The sequence below is a fragment of the Vulpes vulpes genome, chromosome 9 (assembly GCF_048418805.1).
Source record: "Vulpes vulpes isolate BD-2025 chromosome 9, VulVul3, whole genome shotgun sequence".
Classification (NCBI taxonomy): domain Eukaryota; kingdom Metazoa; phylum Chordata; class Mammalia; order Carnivora; family Canidae; genus Vulpes; species Vulpes vulpes.
Window position 1 is genome coordinate 101,946,341 of NC_132788.1, and position 20,901 is coordinate 101,967,241.

Genomic DNA, 20,901 nt, shown 5'->3' on the forward strand with positions numbered 1-20,901 from the left:
GCCAAGATGGCAGCTTTCAGAGAAGGAGCAAGAAGCATTCACATTCCCTTCCTGGTTGTGCCCTCACTTCCCTGGAGGGCTTCACATAAATATCTCCTCCATTCTCTGTTATTGTTGACCTCCCTGAAAGTAATGTGAAATTCCCCCACCCCTTTCCTAATGTTTGTGATGTGTTGGGATTTCTAAAGATGAGGCCTCTCTACTTACACTCTGGTGTCAACATTCTAGCTCCTTTTATCTCCCCCTCAGCTGATATATTATTTTTCCTTGCTCCTTTTTTCCTCCACCAATATTTCTCCTCAGTATTATCTAAATTTTATTCTCAGCTTCTATCATGTGCAAGGCCGTAGCATCTAAAGAACATGGGGCCCTGTGGTCCTGACTTCTGATCCCACATCTGCCACCTTTGACGCTGCCTGACTTTGGACAAGTCATTTCATCTTCCTGAGTGGAGAACCTTACCTGGCTCAGCTAATGTTTTGGTTCTTCTCTGGGCAGAGTAGAGTGTTCTTTCTTCCGAGTCCTTGAGATTAGGCATGACTTGCTTTGGCCAATGGAATGTGAGGACAAGTGACACTTGTCACTTCCGGTCAGAAGCTTGAAGAGCCAGTGTATGTTTTACTGTGTTTCCTTTTGCCTGCCTCCACTATCACATATGCACAGAGATGGAGCTACTGCCCCCCTACCCCCGCCACCGGCTAGGGACTGGAGAGAGGGCAGCATAGAACAGAGTCCCCATCCCACCTGCAGTGAGCACATAATATGAGCAAGAAAATAGTCCCATGGTGTTTTCAGCCACTGAGATTTGGGAGATGTTTGTCGCTACAGCAGGACGTGGAATACCAGGGCTAGAATACCTCATCATCTGTGCACTGGGGCTAATGTCTAAGTACAGTGTTCTCATGAGGATTGTGTATACTCATGTGCATTTATTTTTTTAATTTTATTTTTTTTAGATGGCAAGGGGGAGGGGAGCAGAAGGAGGGGGAGAGAGAATCTTAAGCAGACTCCACAGGTGCCTGACTCAGGGCTCAATCTCCAAACCCTGAGATCATGACCTGAGCTGAAATCAACAGTCAGACACTCAACAGACTGAGCTACCCAGGTGCCCCAATGTACATTTAAACTAGCTAATAGTTTAGGAAACAGTTCTGTTTTCTTACTATGGGGCTGCTAATTCCTCTGCCAGTTTTTTAATCTTGAAAAAGTTATTGGAAGGAATTGTTTGACTTGCAGGTGAATGGTTTCTCAAGTCCTGGGCACTGATTCAGTCACCGTCAACCTCCTTCTTCCTATGACCTCTCTCTTTCCTTCCTTGATCACTTAGTATTTGCTGAGGGGTGAAGGAATTCCTGTTTTAACTCATCCAAGTTTGAATTCTTGCCATCTTCATATTTCTTTTTCCCACCTTCCCTTTGCCTGTTCTCCTGCTTTCCCACCAGGGAGTTTGTACTCAGGTTCTAGAACCTGCAGTGTTCCTCTGTTCTCTTTGATTTCTTGCTTGCTTCACCACCACCACCCCCGCCCCCCGGGAAGTAGCCATAGTAGCAAATTAAAAAATAGTTCTGAAGTGCCTCGAGCTTGAAGACATTTTCTTCTGCTCACCTAAGCAGGATCCTGGAGCAGTTGCAAATGTCTCGTGCCCTACTGTAAATCTTTCTTCATCGTTGCGAGAGATTCAGTCAGGGTCAGTGAAGACCCAAGCAGAAGGTCTTGGCCGAGGCTCCCTGATGTTCCGGCTGTGCTGGGTGTTGTCGTATTGATTAAGCTCCTGGGATCACTGCCAGCAGCCTCTAGGATTAAATCAATAGAGTTTGCAAAAGTAAAAGCTTCTTTTGGAGGCACAGAATATGTTGGTTTATTTTTTTAATGATAAAGCTTCAAGGAGAATCTTCACAGACAGCAGGGCCAGTAGAGGAAAGGGCCATGCAGACACAATTATTTGGGGATGCATATGGGGAGCATGCAGAGGAGTTGCATCAGGGGCTTGGGACTTTCTGGAAAGTCTGTTTGACTTGGCTTGATAGTGCAACAGCTGGGAAAGATGAAAGAGAGGATAGAAGGTGCAGGAGGAATTGCTGCTGAAGGCAAAGAGAAATAAAGTAGATGTGGATTCATTTGCTCATTCAACAGACAATTTATTGGGGTCCTGCTAGGTGCCTGGCACTGGATGGGGTGCTGAGGCTGTAATGATAAGCCAATTCTATGACAAGTATTCCTAGGAGGGAAAACAAAGGGAAGAGAAAGAAGAGAAGGTCATGTGAAGACAGAGGCAGAGGATGGAGTGATATGGCCACAAGCTGGGGAGTACCCAGAGCCTCCAGAAGCTGAAAGAAGTGAGGAAGGATCCTGCCCTAGAGCCTTTGGATGGCGCTTGGGCTTTCTGATACTTTAATTGTGGTGTTCTGGCCTATGTATGACTGCAAAAGATGAGATTTCTGTTGTTTCAAGCCACCCAAGGCAGCCCTAGGGAATGAATATAGACACTCCTATGAGGTTGGAGGTGCCTGTCAGAAGGCAAAACAAAACACAGCCATCGCCAGAACCTGATGCTGTAGCAGGGAGGAAATGGGATGAGCAAATACACCAACTCTTCCTTCTTCCCTCTAATCTTCTGCTGGTGCTTCCCATTGACCAAACCTACCCAGAAGGCAGGAGATGATACAAGAACCAGCGTTGCCTCTCCCAGGACACTGAGCAGAGCAATGAGTGGATATGTGGGGGAAAGGGCATCTAGAGAGTGGCAAAACACATTCCAATGCATGAGGCCTTTAGAAAGTGGACATGGGTAGAGAAAAGATTACTTAGGTTGAGACCCAGAGAAGACCAACGTTTAGAGACTGAGTAGAAAAGGAGTCAACAGGGGAGACAGGAAGGTAGTAGGAAACCCAAAAGGAAAGTGTGGCCAAGAAATCTGATCATAGAGAGGTGGCTCTGGGATTTGGCAGCCTGGAGGTCTCTGGTGATCCATACTAGGAGAGTTTTGGTTAAGGGATGGGGCTAGAAGACAGCCTGGAGGAGAAGGCAGAAGGAAAAATCAAAGTGGAGAAGTGGAAGAAACATGTGGAGTCAACTCCTTCTTTATGAAAGGGAATAGAGAAATGGGTTGGTGGCTGGAGGGAAATTGGAGACAAGGATGGGGTTGTCTAATGATGGGAGAATACTAATTTCCCTACATTGTGTAATTCCTAGCAGTTCATCACTGGTATCTTCCACCGACTAGGATGCTAGAATTCTCAAATGTCCATTTTGAGGCTTAGGATCATGAATTTAACATCATCAGCCCAGATTGTTGATCTCATTCAGGAATGGACCTCTGCAAGTATGGGAAAGGCAACTGGTTGGACTCATCCAGGGATGGGCTCTTTCCAGAAGGGAAGGAAATGTAAGGAAGTGATAGACAGCCAACTGCATAAGGTTGACAAGGGGACGAAGGCAAGAGAGGGCACTGAGAATTGGTGAGGTCAATGAGTGGCAGGGTTTCATGGGATGGATATTTGTTTGCATTTAGGAGAGCTAGTAAGTTGGGAGGAGGAGAGTGGTGGCTTAAGAGAATGATGCTGGGAAAGGGTATTTTGGAGATAGCCAGTGTGGTCTAAGCATGCATGTCTGGAGTGCCTTGGAGTTCACAGTGGCCATTGAGGAAGAGGTAGTGATGTCTTCCAGTGATTAAGAAGGAATAGACCAGCACGGATAGTGGTCTTTCCTGTGGAAATTGAAGATCATAGAAAGTAATCAGCTCCACCAGTCTTACTCCTGGCTTTTGTTTTCTTGTGGGCCTCGGCATCTTGGCTGCTGGGACTGCCTTTGACTTTGGACTTTCTGCTGAGTCCAGTGGCACTAGGAGGGACCTTCGTGGCCTGTCTGGTTAGAAGGGGGACACTTTCTTGGCCTGTCTACCCTTCTTGGGGGCCTTCTTATTGGCCAAACCTGGTTTAGAGAGTGCCTTCTTCACCTTACCTGGCTTCTTGAGTATTCTTGCCTCACTTGGATTAGTTGCCTCACTCCTTTGTAGTATTCTTGCCTCACTCCTTTGTTACACTCTCTTTCTTGGGGCTATTCTCCTTGGTCTCACTGGGTTTCCTTGGGGCAATCATGACAGATATCTCCCTGGGCTGGATTTTCTTTTGGTTCTTGGGGACTAATTTGAAACTGCCAGTGGTCCCCTTGGCCTTGGAGTTGATGGTCTTCAGGGAATTTCCAGGTTTGAGTTTAAGCCAAGAAGTAGATGAAAGCACAGAGAAGATGCTAAGGACATGGAGGATTTCACTGACCACTGCACAGGGTGACAGAGCCATATACAGGGAATGTTTGCCTGGATAAGGGGGAACATCCCAGGGAATGAGATTGTGTGAACAAGTTATTCATCACAGCTTTGCTTGTAATAGAGACAAACTGGAAGCATTTAGGGAAATATGAAATGATGATGCATTAATTCACAAGAATACTGTACAGCCTTTTTAAAGAGGAAGATCCAAGGTACTGATATGGAAAAAAATGGGTCCAGTGTGGTGAAGGGCACAGCAAATGGCAGAACATTGCATGTCACAATCCCATTTTTGTAAAAGGAAAATGTGATTTCGTATGTTGGTTTTCATTCATGTTTAGTATTAATCAAGCACTTGCTATATGTTGGGGACTGGGTGCTGAGAAGCCCCTAATGGGGTGACCTTCCAGTAAGAGATTGATATAATAAGATAAATAAATAAAACACAGTTTGATGTGATAAGTTGCTAAAATAGCTAACAAAAAACAAATAGGGAGGAGGAATGATGATGTTGGTGGGGCTGAGACTTTAGACTCAGTAGCCAGGGAAGACCTCCTTGGGAAGATAATGTTTTAATACCACCTGATGGGTGCAGTGAGCCTGGCCCATATTTAGGGGAAGAGTAACTCAGGAAGAGATAGCAGCCAGTGTAAAGAACATGTGTAGGGAAAAATCTGAAAAACAGACAGCAGACTGCTAGTGGTGGTTGTCTCTGGGCAATGGGTTGGGGTAAGGACTTTTCATTTTTTAAATGATACAATATGAATTTTAAAACTAAAAAACTTACAAGAAGTATGTATTCCTTTTATAACTAAAGGCAGTTGTTATTTAAAAAGAAATATCTTGAGGGCTGCCTGCGTGGTGTTTCTGCTCATGGAAACATGAGGTTTCCATAGCTCAGAGGAAAGAGTCCATGAGTAACAGCATGTAATGGGAACTCTGAGAATCAAGGAGAAAGAAAAGAAGCAGAAGCAACAACATTTTTTTAGAAATTGAAGAAATTTTTAAGAGATTCTTTGTATCCTGCAATATAATTAACCATCTTAAAGTGAACAGTTCAGTTGCATTTAGTATACTCACATTGTCCTGTGACCGCCACCTCCATCAAGTTTCAAAACATTTCCTACCCCCTAAAGGAAATCCTGTCCCCATGAAGCAGTTGCTCCTGATTTACTCCCATCTCTCACTTCCTGGCAAACATGAATCTGCATTTTGTCTCTATTAAGTCACTGATTCTGGATAGCCAAAAAGTTGAAACAGCCATCTGTGGGTGAATGGATAAGTGAATTGCAATGGTCAATCTATGCAATGGAATACTACACAGCCATAAAAAGGAACAACGTACTGCTACACACCACAATAGAATGGCCCCCAAAATATTATGCTGAACAACAGATGCCAGACACAAAAGATCACATGTCATATAACCCATTTATATGAAATATCTGCTGGAGAGTTTTGCAACATTTATTTTGAGCCTGGTATTCGTGGAACAGATTGTGTACATTCACTGCATCCTGTTTTTGGAATTATTTCAGATTTGAGAAAAGGCTCAGTCAGCCATGATGTGAGTAGGTGTTGATGGCCTCCGGTAAAGGGAAGAAACTGTGACATAGATAGGTAAAAAAGGAATAGGAAAGGTTAATAATACTGGTAGCTGTAATTGTCATAAAAATAATAATATAAGCATTGATTGCGTGATCACCAGGAGATGAACCCCATCTCATGCTTTTATAAGTATGTTAAGTTTTCTTAATATTAAGTCTCATTTCAGGAACCAGAATAAATAATAACTAAACAACAAAAATTTTAAAATAATAATAACTAAACACTCATATTTATTGAGTATATACTACATGCCAGGTCCTGTTCTAAGTGTATTGTATGTGTCTACTCATTCTATTCTTCATAGCCTTATGAGGTGGGAATCACTTTTTGTATTTTATATATGAGAAACAGGCTCGGAGAAGAAAACTCTTTTGACCAACGTCAGAACCATGCCTGAGCCTCAAAACCTTTTAACTACTCTGCTCTATGATTTCTCATGCATGTATTTCCAGTTTTCTGAACAGAAGCATGATCCAGCTGCCCTGGGTAGACTTCTTTCTTCAGAACCAAAGTGACAAGGAGTCTTAGATTATATTAAAAACAAATGACACTTCATACCTATTTGGTGTTGGGTTTTTAATTTTCTCTTCATTTGATTCTCCTGGTGACTTAACGAATTCAGGGTTTTTTTTGGGGGGGGGGGTCCCCTACCCTAGATGAGAAATGTAGGTCTTTACAAAGTCCCAGAGAGTGTTAATACTTGACACTGGGTTTGCTTGCCCTGCCCCAGGCTTGCCACGCCTGGATGGCTGTGAAATTAAGCGGCACCTTTTGCCGCTGGCCATGGTGCTGAAAACGTTTCCAGGCAGCGCCTAGAGTTGCTCTTGGTCCTGTGTTGTCACCACTAGAGTCTCTAGCGAATGGGCTGGAGGAAAACTCTTTCTTAGGCTTGGTTTTTGGTTGGTATGTTCATTGGACATCTCTGGATTATTGGAAGTTACAATTTTCATTAACATAACCCACTTGGGATGGGCTTATGAGAGTGTGGATTAGCATGCAGTAGTTGATCATTAGTACATTAAATTGTTGCAGTTGGGACTTACTTGAGGTCTAATACATTTGGTCTCATCCATATGGTTAAGGCCTCAAGCGTACCCCCATTCCAGTTTTTAAATAAAGACAAAACTATCCACCTGCTAATAAGGGTAAGCTGCTGAGTGGTCTTTGGGGACCACCAGCATGCAAGCATGGATCTTGGGGTGAGCACTAGCTCTTCCCATATCTCCTGTGTGATCATGAGCAATATACTTAACCCCTAGAGCCTTGATGTCTTTTTTTTTTATGATAGTCACACACAGAGAGAGAGAGAGAGAGAGAGAGAGACAGGCAGAGGGAGAAGCAGGCTCCATGCACCGGGAGCCCGATGTGGGATTTGATCCCCGGTCTCCAGGATCACGCCCTGAGCCAAAGGCAGGTGCCAAACCGCTGCGCCACCCAGGGATCCCGAGCCTTGATGTCTTTATCTGGAAAATGGGACTTGCAACCCACCTTGTAGAATTGTTGCAAGAAATTAACTTAAACGAGTGTAAAATGCTTAGCACGGTATCTGCCCAATGAAGCGCTCGATAAACGCAGCTGTAATTATAGTTGTTGTGCCTGTTAATGGCCCCATAATAGTTTATCATATTGCTGAGTTAAATGCTGGCATTTGTTTAGCGAAGCAAGGAATATCTCCTAAACTCATACATCTAGATCCCCGCTACCCTGTGCTCTTCTCCTGGTCATTGTGATGAGCATGGAACTAACATGAAAATCAGGTCTGTTTGGCTTCTCTTCACAAGTTCAACTGCTCGGTTGACTCCCCAAAGTATCTGTTTCCTTAGAACATCAGGCAGCTCCTATAGTAGAGGAAAGGTCTTGATAAGTTAACAAACCTGATTTGATTTTCACAATAACCACAGGAGGTTGGGAATGAGATAGGGATGGGAGCACTATAAAGGGAAGGATGCATTACTATAGACATTCTGCAAGGTCTTGCTAAGGGGCTGGAACCATCAACCATGCCTACTTTGCAAATTGATTTTCCTTGATGTTCTGGATCCCAAGAGCAGTTCCTGTTAGCAGATGCAGCCCTCTTTCACTGGGAAGAATCACTTGGTCATTTCCATTGTCACACACAGCCCCTTTCTGGGGCCTCTGTGGTCTTGATCAATCTAATTTGGGGGAGAGGGAGCTTTGTGTATCTGCACTTGCCTGCAGGGCTGTTTGCTATCCTGACTTCCACAAGCCATTTCAGGAGCCAGCTTTTCCTCCCATCAGGGATGCTTCTCTCCTTTCATCTCTTCTCCCCACACTCCCTCCCCTTGGCCTCTTCGGCTGGCTGATTATTCTGGATCCCGCTGACACAGGTGCTTTCTCCTCAAACCAATCGGGAAGCAGGAAAGCTCAGCTCAGCTAGCAGAGGCATTGCTCACCGCAGCTGTGAGTTAGAACCCAGGCTTTCTAAATTGGGAGGAATAGGCACGACTCGGGGTTGGGCTGAGAAAACCTCACCTCCCCCTGCCTGGACTACCTTTGACTTCTGCCTGGGGTAAGGCATTTTCTCCCATGCCAAGAACCCAGTACTCCATCTTTGTGTCTATGTTCCAACCACATCAGTGCATATTTCAAGAAGCTGATTGTGTTTTTTAACATGCTCACAGAGACTTGGCATACAACAGAGTGGGGAGAGAGGGTGCAAAAACCAGGACCCACCCACCTTTCTTTCCTCATATAGGTGTTTATTGAGCACCTACTATGAAAACAGATGCTCTCTTAGGTGCAGAGAACAAAGCAGTGAACAAAGTAGACAAAAGTCACTGCTTGCATAGAGCTTACAGTCTAGTAGGAGAGACAAATAGTGAACAAGATAAAGAAGGAAAACAGCAAATGTTTGACTGAGGACAGGGGCCAAGGAAAAAAATTAGCAGGGCAAGGGAGTAAAGGCCTCACTGGGGATATGACCTTTGAATAAAGGCCTACAAGGGAATAGGGGAGGGAAGCATGTGGGTCTGTGGGGAAAGAATATTCTAGGAGAGAGAACAGCAGGTGCAAAGGCCCTGGTGTGGGATGTGCTTGGTTTTTGGGGAACGTGGAGGAGGCCAGTGTGGCTGCAGCTGAGGGAACACGGAGAGAGGGAGGACATGAGGACAGGGAGATGGTGAGGGCAGGTCATACAGGGTCCTGCTGGCTGCCAGGAAGACTGACGTTTCTTCTGAGTGACATGAGAGCCATGAGAAAGCTGTGACTCCTTCCATGTCAGTTAAGCTGGTATTTTCTTTTCTGTATATTTGTGTCATGCCAGTTTGCTCTTATTTCCTCAAGATCTTGGGTTTCTTACCAGTCCCCTTGTCTGAGAGGAGCCAGATGACTGGTCCCGGACTTCTTTAGTCTCCTCCTGGGGTCAGAATGTGGAGGAGAAAGGGGAGCCCCCACCTCTCTTGAGATGACTCAATTACCACAATTACCTGGTCTCCTTCTACCCCTGAAATAGATCTAAGGCAAACTTCACTGTGCACATAGATCCCCTGAAGAGCTTGCTAAAATGCAGATTCTGACTCAGCAGGTCAGCTCAGGGGGCCTGAGACTTTGCATTTCTAAAAGATGCATCTGATGCTCTTCTGTGGCTGTTCAGTAACAAGGGTATGAGGTCAATGCCACAGATTCCCATGAGGCAGTAGGTCTGTGGACATTGGCAGGGTCCGTGTGTGCACAGAGGGAGAAGGGTTAACGTTTAATAGCCAGCGATTGCCATATTTGACAAGAAATAAGAAAAAGCAATAAGGTAGGAGTGGGCAGCCTCTTTCCATTCTCCCCCATGCGAAGGCCTCATTGCCGTACTCAGAAAGCTCTGAGATCTGGGCGACACTGGGCAATTGAAACCCTGATAATGCAACCCATAAAAGTGCTGCTTGCTGCCAGTCTTCTGGGACTCTTCCTGGAACCTCAGCTCAAGTCTGATGGAGAGGAAGTCACGTCCCAGCTGTTTAGGGGCAGGAGGCCACCCTCCACCCCCACCCCAGGAGTGAGCGGGCAGCTCCATACAAAAGCGAGCAAGGAGCTAGTTGGCAGAGAAGGGAAGTGAAATCATCAGATTCAAATCATGGCTGCAGAAGCCTCGGCAAGAGGAGGCCAGGGAAGGGCTTGGCGTTGCTTCTCTGTATACAAATATTGTCTCTTATTTTCTGGGCTGCAGGGTGAGGCAGAATGGAGTATTTGTGCAACATAGCCCAGCTTTGTTCTCTGCTCCTAATGACTGTCAGCTCGGAGGCAGGAAGCCAATCAGAGGCACTCGTCGGCAGGGCCGGCTTTTGTTGGCTCCCCAAATTGCCCTGAGTGTCAGATTTGCTTTTCAGAGTGTGCACGGAGCGCGGCTCAGCCGCTTTCAGCTGGAGGCAAAGGCCAAAGCCGGTGACCAAGAAGGCCTGGTTTTCCTGGTTTACTTAGACTCTTACTCCCAGCTTGTCCATTCCAGACTTTCTTTTCCCACCTGGAAAGTGAGTATGTGCTCCAACTCCGCCAGCCTATAGGATTCCTTGCTTTTATGGAGCTTCAAAAATGCCAAACCTAAGTCTAGGGCCAAAGGACAGAACAAGGCAAGTTAAGCTTCCAAGGGAGAAGGCTGGGAGGCGGCCAAGGGTTTAACATGGCCAAGTTCACCAAAACATACTTTATGATCCTTTTGCAGAATAGTGGATTCCAGTGTTCCCAGGGGACACATGACAATATCTGGAGGTCACTTTTGGTTGCCATAACTGGAGAGGAGGGGGTGCTGCTGGCAGCTGGTGAGTGGAGGCCAGGGCTGCTGCTCATCACTTCCATCACAGAGGATGACCTGGCCCAGAGTGTTGGGTAGTGCCAAGGTCGGGGAGATCTACTCCAGAGCAACCAGTACCCTGTGGCTTTCCCCTTTGACACCCACTTCACTATACCCAACTTCCTTCTCAGAGATTGACTGAGTAGGGGGTGCCTCTGTGGGTCTGGCAGGGGGACAGGGGACATTCTGGTTTACCAGCTGACCAGCAGATCAGACCCTAATGTAAGTGAGCAGAACAGACCCTCCCCAAGTGCAGACCTTCCAGCAGGACACCCTCCTATCAACCCAGAGGGAGCATTCCTAGAATATAGGAAGGAGTTTGTGCCTGGAGGGAGAAGGAATGCTACCTCTGGAAATAGCCACATGGACTTCCCTCTATCAGATCTTGAAAGATCAGCCTCTCAAAGGCCTTACTCTGACCACCATATTATTCTTTTTATTTTAATTGAGGTGAAATTCACATAACAATATTAACCATTCTTAAATGACTAATTCAGTGGCATTTAGTACATTCATAGTGTTTGTTGTACATTCTCTGTCTAGTTCCAAAACATTAAGCAGTCACTCCCCAAACCCCTCCCCCGGCCCTTGGCAACCACCGATCTGGTTTCTGACTGTGGATTTGCCTGTTATGGACATTTTACATATATAGAACCATACAGTATGGGGTCTTTTGTGTCTGGCTTCTTTCATTCAGCATGTTTTTGAGGTTTCTCCACATTGTGGCATGTACTAGTACTTCGTTTTTATGGCTGAGGAGGATTCCATTGTATGGAAAGATCACATTTTGTTCATCCATTCATCCACTGAGGGGCATCTGGTTTGCTTCACTTTTTGGCTGTTTGAATAGTGCTGCTATGAACATGCATTTCAGTACCTTTTCAGTTATCTGGGGTGTATACCTAAGATATATTTTACTGGATCATATGGTAATTCTGTGGGTTTTTTAAGGAACCACCAAACTATTTTCCATAGAGGCCACATTGTTTTATGTTCTCACCAGCAATGCACAAAAGTTCCAGTTTTTCACATCCTTGCCAACACTTACTGTTCTCTTTTCTTTCTTTTTATTCTAGTGTATGTGGAGTGGTAGCTCATTGTGGTTTTTTTTTTTTTTCATTGTAGTTTTGATTTGAAGTTCCCTAACAGCTGAGGATATTGAGCATCTTGCATGTGTTGATTGGCTATTTGAATATCGTCTATGGAGAAATATCTGCTCAGGCCGTTTGCCCATTATTTAATTGGACTGCCTTTTGTTGTTGAGTTGTGAATGTTCTTTATATATTCTGGATGCCAAACCCTTATCAAATACATGATTTGCAAATATTTTCTCTCATTCTGTTGGTTGTCTTTTCACTTTCTTGATGATGCTCTTTGATGCACAAAAGTTTTTAATTTTGATGATGTTTAGTTTACCTGTTTTTTCTTTTGTTGCTCATGCTTTTGATGTCAGATCTGATCACATTGTACTTTATTTATTTTTTAAAAGATTTATGTGTTTGTTATTTGAGAGAGAGGGAGTACACGCATGCACAAGAAGGGGGGCAGAGAGAGAGAGGGAGAGAGAGAATCTCAAGCAGACTCCCTGCTGAGCATGGAACCTGATATAGGGCTTGATCTCATGACCCCTGAGATCATGACTTGAACCAAAATCAAGAGGTGGATGCTTAACCGAGTCACCCAGGCATCCCTGACCAGTGTACTTTAAATTGCACCCGCCGGTCTCCCTTTCTGCTTTTTCTCTGCGTAGCATTCGCCACTTTGTAGCATTTTATGTGTGTGGTTATCTCATACACTCACTTCTTTTCCATGAGGGCAGAGATTTTTGTTTGTTTTATTGTAAACTCTGTCCCCAATGGCCATAACAGGGCCTGGCCCCCAGTAGGTGCTGAATTAATATTTGCTTAATGAATGTTGGAGGTGAGATGGAGGAATAACGTCTACACTTTCCTTTAAAAGTCATCTGCAGGTTTTTCAGAGCAGTACAATTGTTCTGTGGGACACTCTCGTGATGGATACATGTCATTATACACTTGTCCAGACCTCTGGGATATTCAGCACCAAGAGTGAACCCTGATGTAAGCTCTGGACTTTGGGTGATAATGTGTCAGTGTAAGTTTATTGATTATAACAAATGCACCACTCTGGTGGTGGATGTTGATAATGGGGGGGCAGGTGTGGGGGGCAGGGGATATATGGGAAAATCTCTGTACCTTCTGCTGAGTTTTGCTGTGAGCCTAAATAAGCTGAAAAGATTTTCCTTAATTCCTCCATACTCCCTTTGAATATATGATTTTAGCCACCATCATAGCAAACTGCATTGTCCTTGCTCTGGAGCAACACCTACCTGACGATGACAAGACCCCAATGTCTGAACGACTGGTGAGTGATGTCTTTCTTGAGGGGTCTGTCTTTCACTTTAGAGGCAAGTTTCTGCCGTGGGAGCAGAGGGTAGAGTGGGCTCACAGTCTTGGAGCCAAGAGCTGGATCATGGAGCTCAGAACCATCTAAGACCCAGTCAGGAATCAAATCTTTGTGATTGTCTCGGAAATAACATTTTTCAGTCATTTGATCAAATCAGATCTAAGCAAGGTCTAGATTTTGTTATGTCACTTAAACTTTTTATACCACAGCAACTGTTTTCCCTCCTGCCCTTGATTCTGGCAGAAACCAATCCCATGTCCCTGAGGCATGTCCCACATTCTGATGTCAGCCTGGTTGCTTGCATATGATGTCATTTGGCTTGTTCTTCTATCCTTTATGTCTCCTGTCATGGATGTTAGCTTTGGGGGATATTCATAGTCCTCATTCAAAGTTACTCATTTGGTGAAACTCGGCAGAGCTATAAACTAGCACTAAGATCCTTCTCGATCCCCCTATCCATCCCCAAGCCCCCTGGTTGGCTTTCTGACAGTACAACAAAGGAGACTTTTTCCCTTTCTGTTACCTTTTCAGAGCCAGCTGTAATAGCTCAAATGTAGGTAGAGGGGGATGTAAGAATCCATCTGTTCCTAATCCACAAAGTATATACATGGGTCTCAAGACATCTAAATTTTTTTAAAGATTTCATCTGTTCATTCATGAGAGACACAGAGAAGAGAGAGGCAGAGACATAGGCAGAGGGAGAAGCAGGCTTCATGCAGGGAGCCTGATGTGGGACTTGATCCTTGGACTCCAGGATCATGCCCTGAACTGAAGGCAGATGTTCAACCAGTGAGCCACCCAGGCGTCCCAAGACGTCTGAATTTTAATAGTTATGAATTATAATCTGTATCTAAAAAATATCACTAACCCACCAAACTTTTGATTTCAAGACTTATTTTTTTGTTTTTGCTGAAGCTGAAGCTAACTAAAAAAGAGTCAACTGGAAAAACAGGAAGCAAATAGTAGTACTATGGCAAGCTGATAGGGAAAGAATCATGAAGGCAGAATGCAAATAATTAAAGCTTGGGAAACTTTTAACAGTTTGGAAAACATCCATGTAGGGGCTCTGATGGAGCAGAGCTTAAAGCTTAATTTCAGATATTATAAACTATCAGTTGGAAGCCAAAAACTGGCAGGAGGTTCAGTGAGGGGCTAGGGACTAGAGCCCTGGCCATTTGCAAACAAATGCAGAAGTGTTACTCCAATATTTTAGCAACCTAAATGGCTATACTGGTACATACCAGCTGAGAACCTTCACAAGTGTCCGATCCAGAAGTGAGGTTGTTGTATAGGATCCAACCTCAAAGGCCTTGAGTGATGTGAGTGACAAAGATACTGAACTGGTGCTTTCCAGTAGAATTTTCTCCAGTGATGGAAGTACTATCCATTTGCACCATCCAATATAGTAGTCACTGGAATGTGGCTAGTGTGTCTGAGGAGGTGAATTCTTATTTTATTTCATTTAAATTAATTTACAGTTAAATAGCCACATGTGATCCATGGCTGCCCTACTGGATACCAGGGGTCCAAACATTCTATTTGGCCAAGTGATATATGAGATTGGCCAGAAGGAAAGAAAGAGAGTGTCTTCTCCACACTTCCACTTCTCTTACAAAAGCCTTCAGCCAAGAGAACTCTGGGAAGGATGTGTTGGGGGGCAGTGAGTGCTAGAGGATAGGACAGGTGAGGGAAAATGGGTAGAGATCTCCTGGTGGGCTGGGTCCCCAGTTGTGCCACCCTTTGCCCAGCCAAAGATCTTGACCTTACTTACCTTCTCTCCCTTCCAGGATGATACAGAACCATACTTCATTGGAATTTTTTGTTTCGAGGCTGGCATTAAAATCATCGCCCTGGGGTTTGCCTTCCATAAAGGCTCTTACTTAAGGAATGGTTGGAACGTGATGGACTTTGTGGTGGTGCTAACAGGGTAAGTGTCAGATGCTGTGTTTCTTAGAATTATCTTGAACTCTGAAGACTTTGGAAACATCATGGGTAGTGTGTCCAGGCTAGACTCAGGAAGGCTGAGTCTCCATGTTCTTCTTCAACAGGCCTCTGCCTTTCTGCACCCCGCCTCCATACCCTGGCTGTATGTTGCGCAAATGCTTTCGGTTACAATTAGAATAATGGCTTATTTGAGTTGACTGCTTCTAAAAAACATTCTGTGCATTCTCTCATTTAATCCTCACAGCAACCCAATGAATTAGGAAATATTAATATTCCCATATGACCATAGAGAGATCCAAAACACAGATATGAACTTGCCTAAGATCATCCTGCTAGTGGAACTGGAATTTGAACCTGATATTGTGTGATTCCAGAACTCAAGTTTTTAACTGTTGTGCATGTGTGGTCCTCTTGCCTCACTTGGGGATGCCTTTATTTCCAGTTGGTCTTGATTTCCAGCTAGTAAATGTTTGTTGAGAACTTCTGGGTGCAACAATTTGTGGTAGGGCTATGGAGAAAATAAAACTAGATAACATATAGTGTGACTGGCTTCAAAGAGTTGTTGCATCTGTATATAGCACACCATAGTTGAAAGGTGAGTGTGTATATGCTTTCTACCAAGGACCCTCTCTATAAGGTAACACTAGCTGTTATGACAATAGAGAAAAACAAGGTGATGTCTTACACACAACAGAGATTTATTTCTCATTCATTGAAAGTCCAAAACAGTTGTTCCGTGTTGGTGGATCTCTCTTCTCCAAGCAGTGATTGAGGGAACCCAGGCCTTTGCTACATTGTGGCTCCTCATTCTTGACTCACAGCCTCCAAGCACTCTGTGATTGTCTGCAGCAAACCACAGAAGAGAAATTAGCATGAAAAGTGATATTAGAGAGGTTTTACGGGCCTGGCACATGCCTCTTCCTTTCCTATTCCTTTGACTAGAATTTATTCACATGACACAGATCCTTGCAGGGGAAGCTGGGAAACATCAGTCTGTGCTTAGAAGGAAAGGAAGGTGGATTTGCTGAGTAGCCAGTCAGGCTCTGTCAGGGACCTAAAAGTCCTGTAACAGATGCCAGCATAGACATTACCATTTCATGCTGATTTCTGGCTCCTCTGTACCTTCCACTCCAACTCCTCTCCTCCAAGCTAAGATTGGCTTGTCTTCCAAGACCTCTATTCATTCCTCATAGCTCCCCTCTGCAGGGTCACAGCTCCCCTCTGTAGGGTCACAGCTCCCCACTGCAGCATCACAGCTTCTCTTGGTAGGGCCATAGCTCCCCTCTGCAGGGTCACAGCTCACCTCAGTGGGGTCATAATTCTCTTCTAGGATCACATTTCTCCTCGCTCTATTGCTATTCCAGATCCTGTCTCTCCTAGCAGATGTCATGGGTCTTAGCACCATGCTCTGTTGGCTGGGCTCCTATAATTCAGGTTTTGAGCACATTCGTTGTTTCAGAGCAATGCTGCTTTTCCCAAAAGGAGCTTTGTTATATTGGGCTGTTTTAGTAGAGGCATTCAGATGCGAGTGGTCTGTTGTGGAATCCTGGGCTAGCCTCTAATAGTCTTGAGTGCTTCCTGAGGGTCCTCTGTTGGTTGTGCCCACAGTCCTGTGGCTTGGGACCTTGGTAGGTTCCAGAGACGTATTGTGATGTTGGCACCTATTTCTTACCTTAGTAGGAAACTCGTCTGTAAAACATCCTAATAGCTGACATTGTTGTTGTTGTTGTTGTTGTTGTTGTTGTTAAAATTCTATAATAAAGGGGCACCTGGGTGGCTTAGGCCACTAAGCATCTGACTCTTGATTTTGGCTCAGGTCGTGATCTCAGGGTCATGAGATCAAGCCCTGCATCGGGCTGTGTACTCAGTGGGGAGTCTGCTTGAGATTTTCTCTCTCTCTCTCTCTCTGCCCCTCCCCTACCACTTGTGGACACCCTCACTCTAAAAATAAATAAATCTTAAAAAAAAATAAATAAATCTTTTTTTAAGTGCATAACAAAAATATTTAGACACTCAAAAAGTAGAGACTAGTATAACAAATACTTGTATATGCAAATATTCATTCAATGAATATTTTTTGTATAGCTATTATGTGCTAGGCTCTGGGACACAGCAGTAAACAAAACAAATAAAAGTCCCTCCTTTTGTGCAAAAGATAGTCAAGTGGTGAAGAAAGACTATATAAATGAATAAGTGAATAAATATCTAGTGTATTAGATGGCAGGGGACAGAGAAAAAATTAATCAGAGAAAGAAAAGGACATGTTATGGGCAGGATGGCTGGAAACCAAGGAATACTTTTCTTGGGAAGGCAGTATTTGAATGAAAACCTAAAGGAAAAAAAAAATAAAAAAAAATAAAAAAAAAAAGAAAACCTAAAGGAGGTAAGTGAATGAGCCTTGAGGATAGCTGAAGAAGGAAAGCACCAGGCAGAGGGAACAGCACAGGTGAAGGTCCTGAGGCTGGAATGTATCTGGTATGTTTGATGAAAAGTGAGGAGGCCAGAGTGGCTGGAACAGAGTAATGAAGGAGAGACTGGAAGAGATGAGGACAGGAAGGTGATCAAAATGAAACATTTGTTTGTTTGTTTTTCTTTCTTTTTTTAAGATTTATTTATTTGAGAGAGAGTGTGTGTGTGCAAGTACTGGGGATGGAGGGGCAGAGGGAGAAGGAAAGAAACTCAAGGAGACTCTGCACTGAATGTGGAGCCCAATGTAAGAGTCAGCCTCACGACCCTGAGATCATGACCTGAGCCAAAACCAAGAGTCAGACGCTTAACCCACTGAACCACCCAGGCCCCCCCATGATGAAACCTTTCTCATACAGTGTGAGTCCTCTGTGTTTCCTTTGCTGGCCTTGTCTCTTTCTCTTCCCTGTGCAGAAGACCTTCCTGAATTTTGTGTTTATTTCCAGTTATGTATTTACCCTTTTACATACGTGTTAATAAAAATATAAGAAATATGTGGTACCTATTTTACATTTTGGTTATGTAAGTGTATAAGAAATATATATAGTGCATTTTTTCACAGTTTTAAGTTTCTCTGTAAACGTTTCCTTCTACAGTCTTCCTTCTGCACTCACCACGAGATTAATATGATTGACAAGTCTACGTCTCATTGATCCGTTTTCACTGCTGCATAATATTCTGCAGTATGAATATCCTACCATGTGTTTATCTATTTGGGTTGTTTCCAGCTTTGGGCTATTTTGAACCAAGCTGTCCCCTCACTCTCGCCAGTGGATTTCTCTAGGGCATCTACCTGGGAGTGGAACTGCTGAGTTGTGTACTGTGTGCATCCTTGGCTTCATGAGGCATTGCCAAATAGCTCTGCAAAGTGGTTGTGCCAATTTATGCTCCCTGGGGAGGCTGACTTGTGTTGGCAGGGACTGGCTTGACCTTGCTGGAAGGAAGAAGCCTTAAAAAAAATCCCTGTGTTTTGTTTTTTTTTTTTTACATGGTTCTTGGAACATCTAGAGAAGCTCGTGTACCATTGAGCATGTCATAAGTCTCACTAAATGGTCATTAAGTTGAAAGGTGGCCATGTGATAAGTTAGTTAGCCACTGGGACATTTGCATCTGCCCCTTGATTACAACAAGGAGCTCTTTTTTTTTTCTAGTTTTTAACATCTGATAAGACTTTAGAGGAGAAATTTATCTGAGACAGATAGGCTCTAAAGATGGAAGCCCATAGTTAGAATTAATGGGATCCATGAACCCTCTGAAATTGCATGCAAAGATTATATGTTTCTGGTCTATAGTTCTCATTAGATTCTCAGGGGGTCTTGCTGTGAACACAAGAAACCACCATTCTGTTCCTTTCTTACCCCTCTTCCTTTCCCTCTTCATTTTTTCCTGCCTTCCTTTCTCTTGCTTGTCTCCCTGTTGCTTCTCCCATAATCAGCCATTCTTCTTCATTGTCTGGTGGTTCTACCTCCTTCAAATCAAGCACACAGCTCAAATTTCATTACTTCAGATTCCAAGGGGCTCTTTAGTCTCCTGTTGGGCTGTAAGTGAGGAATGGAGAGCAGGGACAAAAAGCCCTGCAAAGCCAGCCTTCTGTGTAGTGATGCTGTCATACAAATGCAGTACACTCTCAGTTCCGGGTTCCAGGGGGAGGGGACCTGAGTGTATTAATCTGACACGGAGACAACATGGCCTTAATGAGCGCTTTCTGATTAACTCATTGTCTTCTCACATTTCTAAGTGAACCGCAGCATTAAAACACCATTCATTTTTCATGGATTAATAAGGTTCGTGCCGCCTTCTTGTGTAAAGTTTGACACAAAATATCGTACCCATTGAGTTTGGTTTGTTCTGTGTAGTTCAAGGCCTCTAGAGACTCTAACTTTGCAATTTTATCAAACCCCTTTGAAGTGTGCTTCTATTGTATTTGAAGGTCTGATCGTTAAATTGAAATCGTGTAAGAGGAAAGTTTCAGAAGCTTGGCTGTATTTCTGAGATGACAGAGCTTTGGCTGTAATGCTCAAATATATATAAACATCTGGGAGGTCAAATAATATAATTGTGCATGTTAACAAAAGAGACTGTGGATGTTACCAGGGTAGGGTTGAAGACAATTGTTTTTGCATTCACAGGCTTAGACCCTGTACCGCACATAGGTGCTCAGTAAAATAAATGGCTGCAAAGCGGTAACACTTCTGAGAATCAGAGTGTTCTGGAAAATGCACCAAACTGTTTATGGAGGTGGGGACCATTGCATTGATATAGTCAAACAGCCCAGGAGTCTATAACAGGTACTCTGACATCAGATAAGGCATGGGACAAATGAGCTCTGGGTCCTTGCCAACTCTGACATTTCATGGCTCTGTAAAAAATGAAGGTTCCTTTTTGGAAGGTTCTACAAACTGTCCCAGACTTTGGGCAGTTTTATTGAGTATCAGAAGTGAAGAAAATACCTAACTACTCAGGGACCATCAGGTAAGGATGTTGGCTTTGTTTCATAGCATCAACGAATTTTAGGACTCAGTGGACTCTGGCAGGTCCAAACCCTTTATTTCACTCACAAGGGATTTAAGACACAGAAAGGCTAAGTTATTTGCCCAAAATCACACTGGGATGATGGCAAATCAGGAAATTTCCAGAATCAGAAGCTGTGTTCACATCAAGGAGCCTAAAACCCCAGTTTGAGGGCAGTGGGAGTGGTGTAGATGATTAATGCCCCCCTCCTGGGATGCTTGGGTGGCTCAGAGGTTGAGCGTCTGCCTTTGGCTCAGGACGTGATCCCAGAGTCCTGGGATCGAATCCCACATCGGGCTTTGTGCAGGGAGCCTGCTTCTCTCTCTGCCCCTCTCTCTCTCTCATGAATAAATAAATAAAATCTTTTTAAAAAAATGCCCCCTCCTGAGCTTCTGCCATTAAAGTCCTGCCTTTTCCTTTCTTCTATCCTTTGAGTATCCAGCCTGTGGCCCCTTTCCAGAGATATAGAAAGGAAGCCTCAGAAAATAATTTTGGTTCCCCCTTATACAGCTGAAGAAACTGGGGCCCAGTGGTATTAAAATGACTTGACCAGAGTCACACACCTCATGCTGTCTTCCCTTTTTGATTAATTTAACAAACACATGTGGCCACTCTTCACTCTCTCCTTCCTTCACCTCCCATGTTGCTGTTCTGAGTTGCCTGAAAATAAAAACACCATTCTGAACACAACAACAAAACCCAATCAGTACTCTAACTCATGAGACTAACAGCCTCTGTAAATATCAGATGCATTTTATTTTAATGTTTCTCTGCATTAATTTCTCCCCTTGTGGTTCAGTCACCCTCAGTATCAGAAGGATTCCCTAGTATGGCACAAATGCTTTTTATCATTCAGAGAGTTTTATTGTTGAGAGAGCATTGATCT

The 20,901-nt window shown here is 44.0% G+C and overlaps 1 protein-coding gene across 3 annotated transcripts in view; it reads left to right on the top strand.

Annotated features, from left to right (window-relative positions):
* Window positions 1-20,901, top strand: part of CACNA1A (calcium voltage-gated channel subunit alpha1 A) — a 288,336-nt gene that overhangs the window by 98,785 nt on the left and 168,650 nt on the right. The window contains exons 1-3 of one of the 3 annotated variants that reach the window (XM_072721459.1): window positions 12,731-12,748; window positions 12,970-13,052; window positions 14,882-15,021. In XM_072721459.1, coding sequence (XP_072577560.1) covers window positions 13,038-13,052; window positions 14,882-15,021 — 155 coding nt within the window. In that variant the 5' untranslated portion in view covers window positions 12,731-12,748; window positions 12,970-13,037. The other 2 variants (XM_072721458.1, XM_072721457.1) reach the window with 2 other exon arrangements.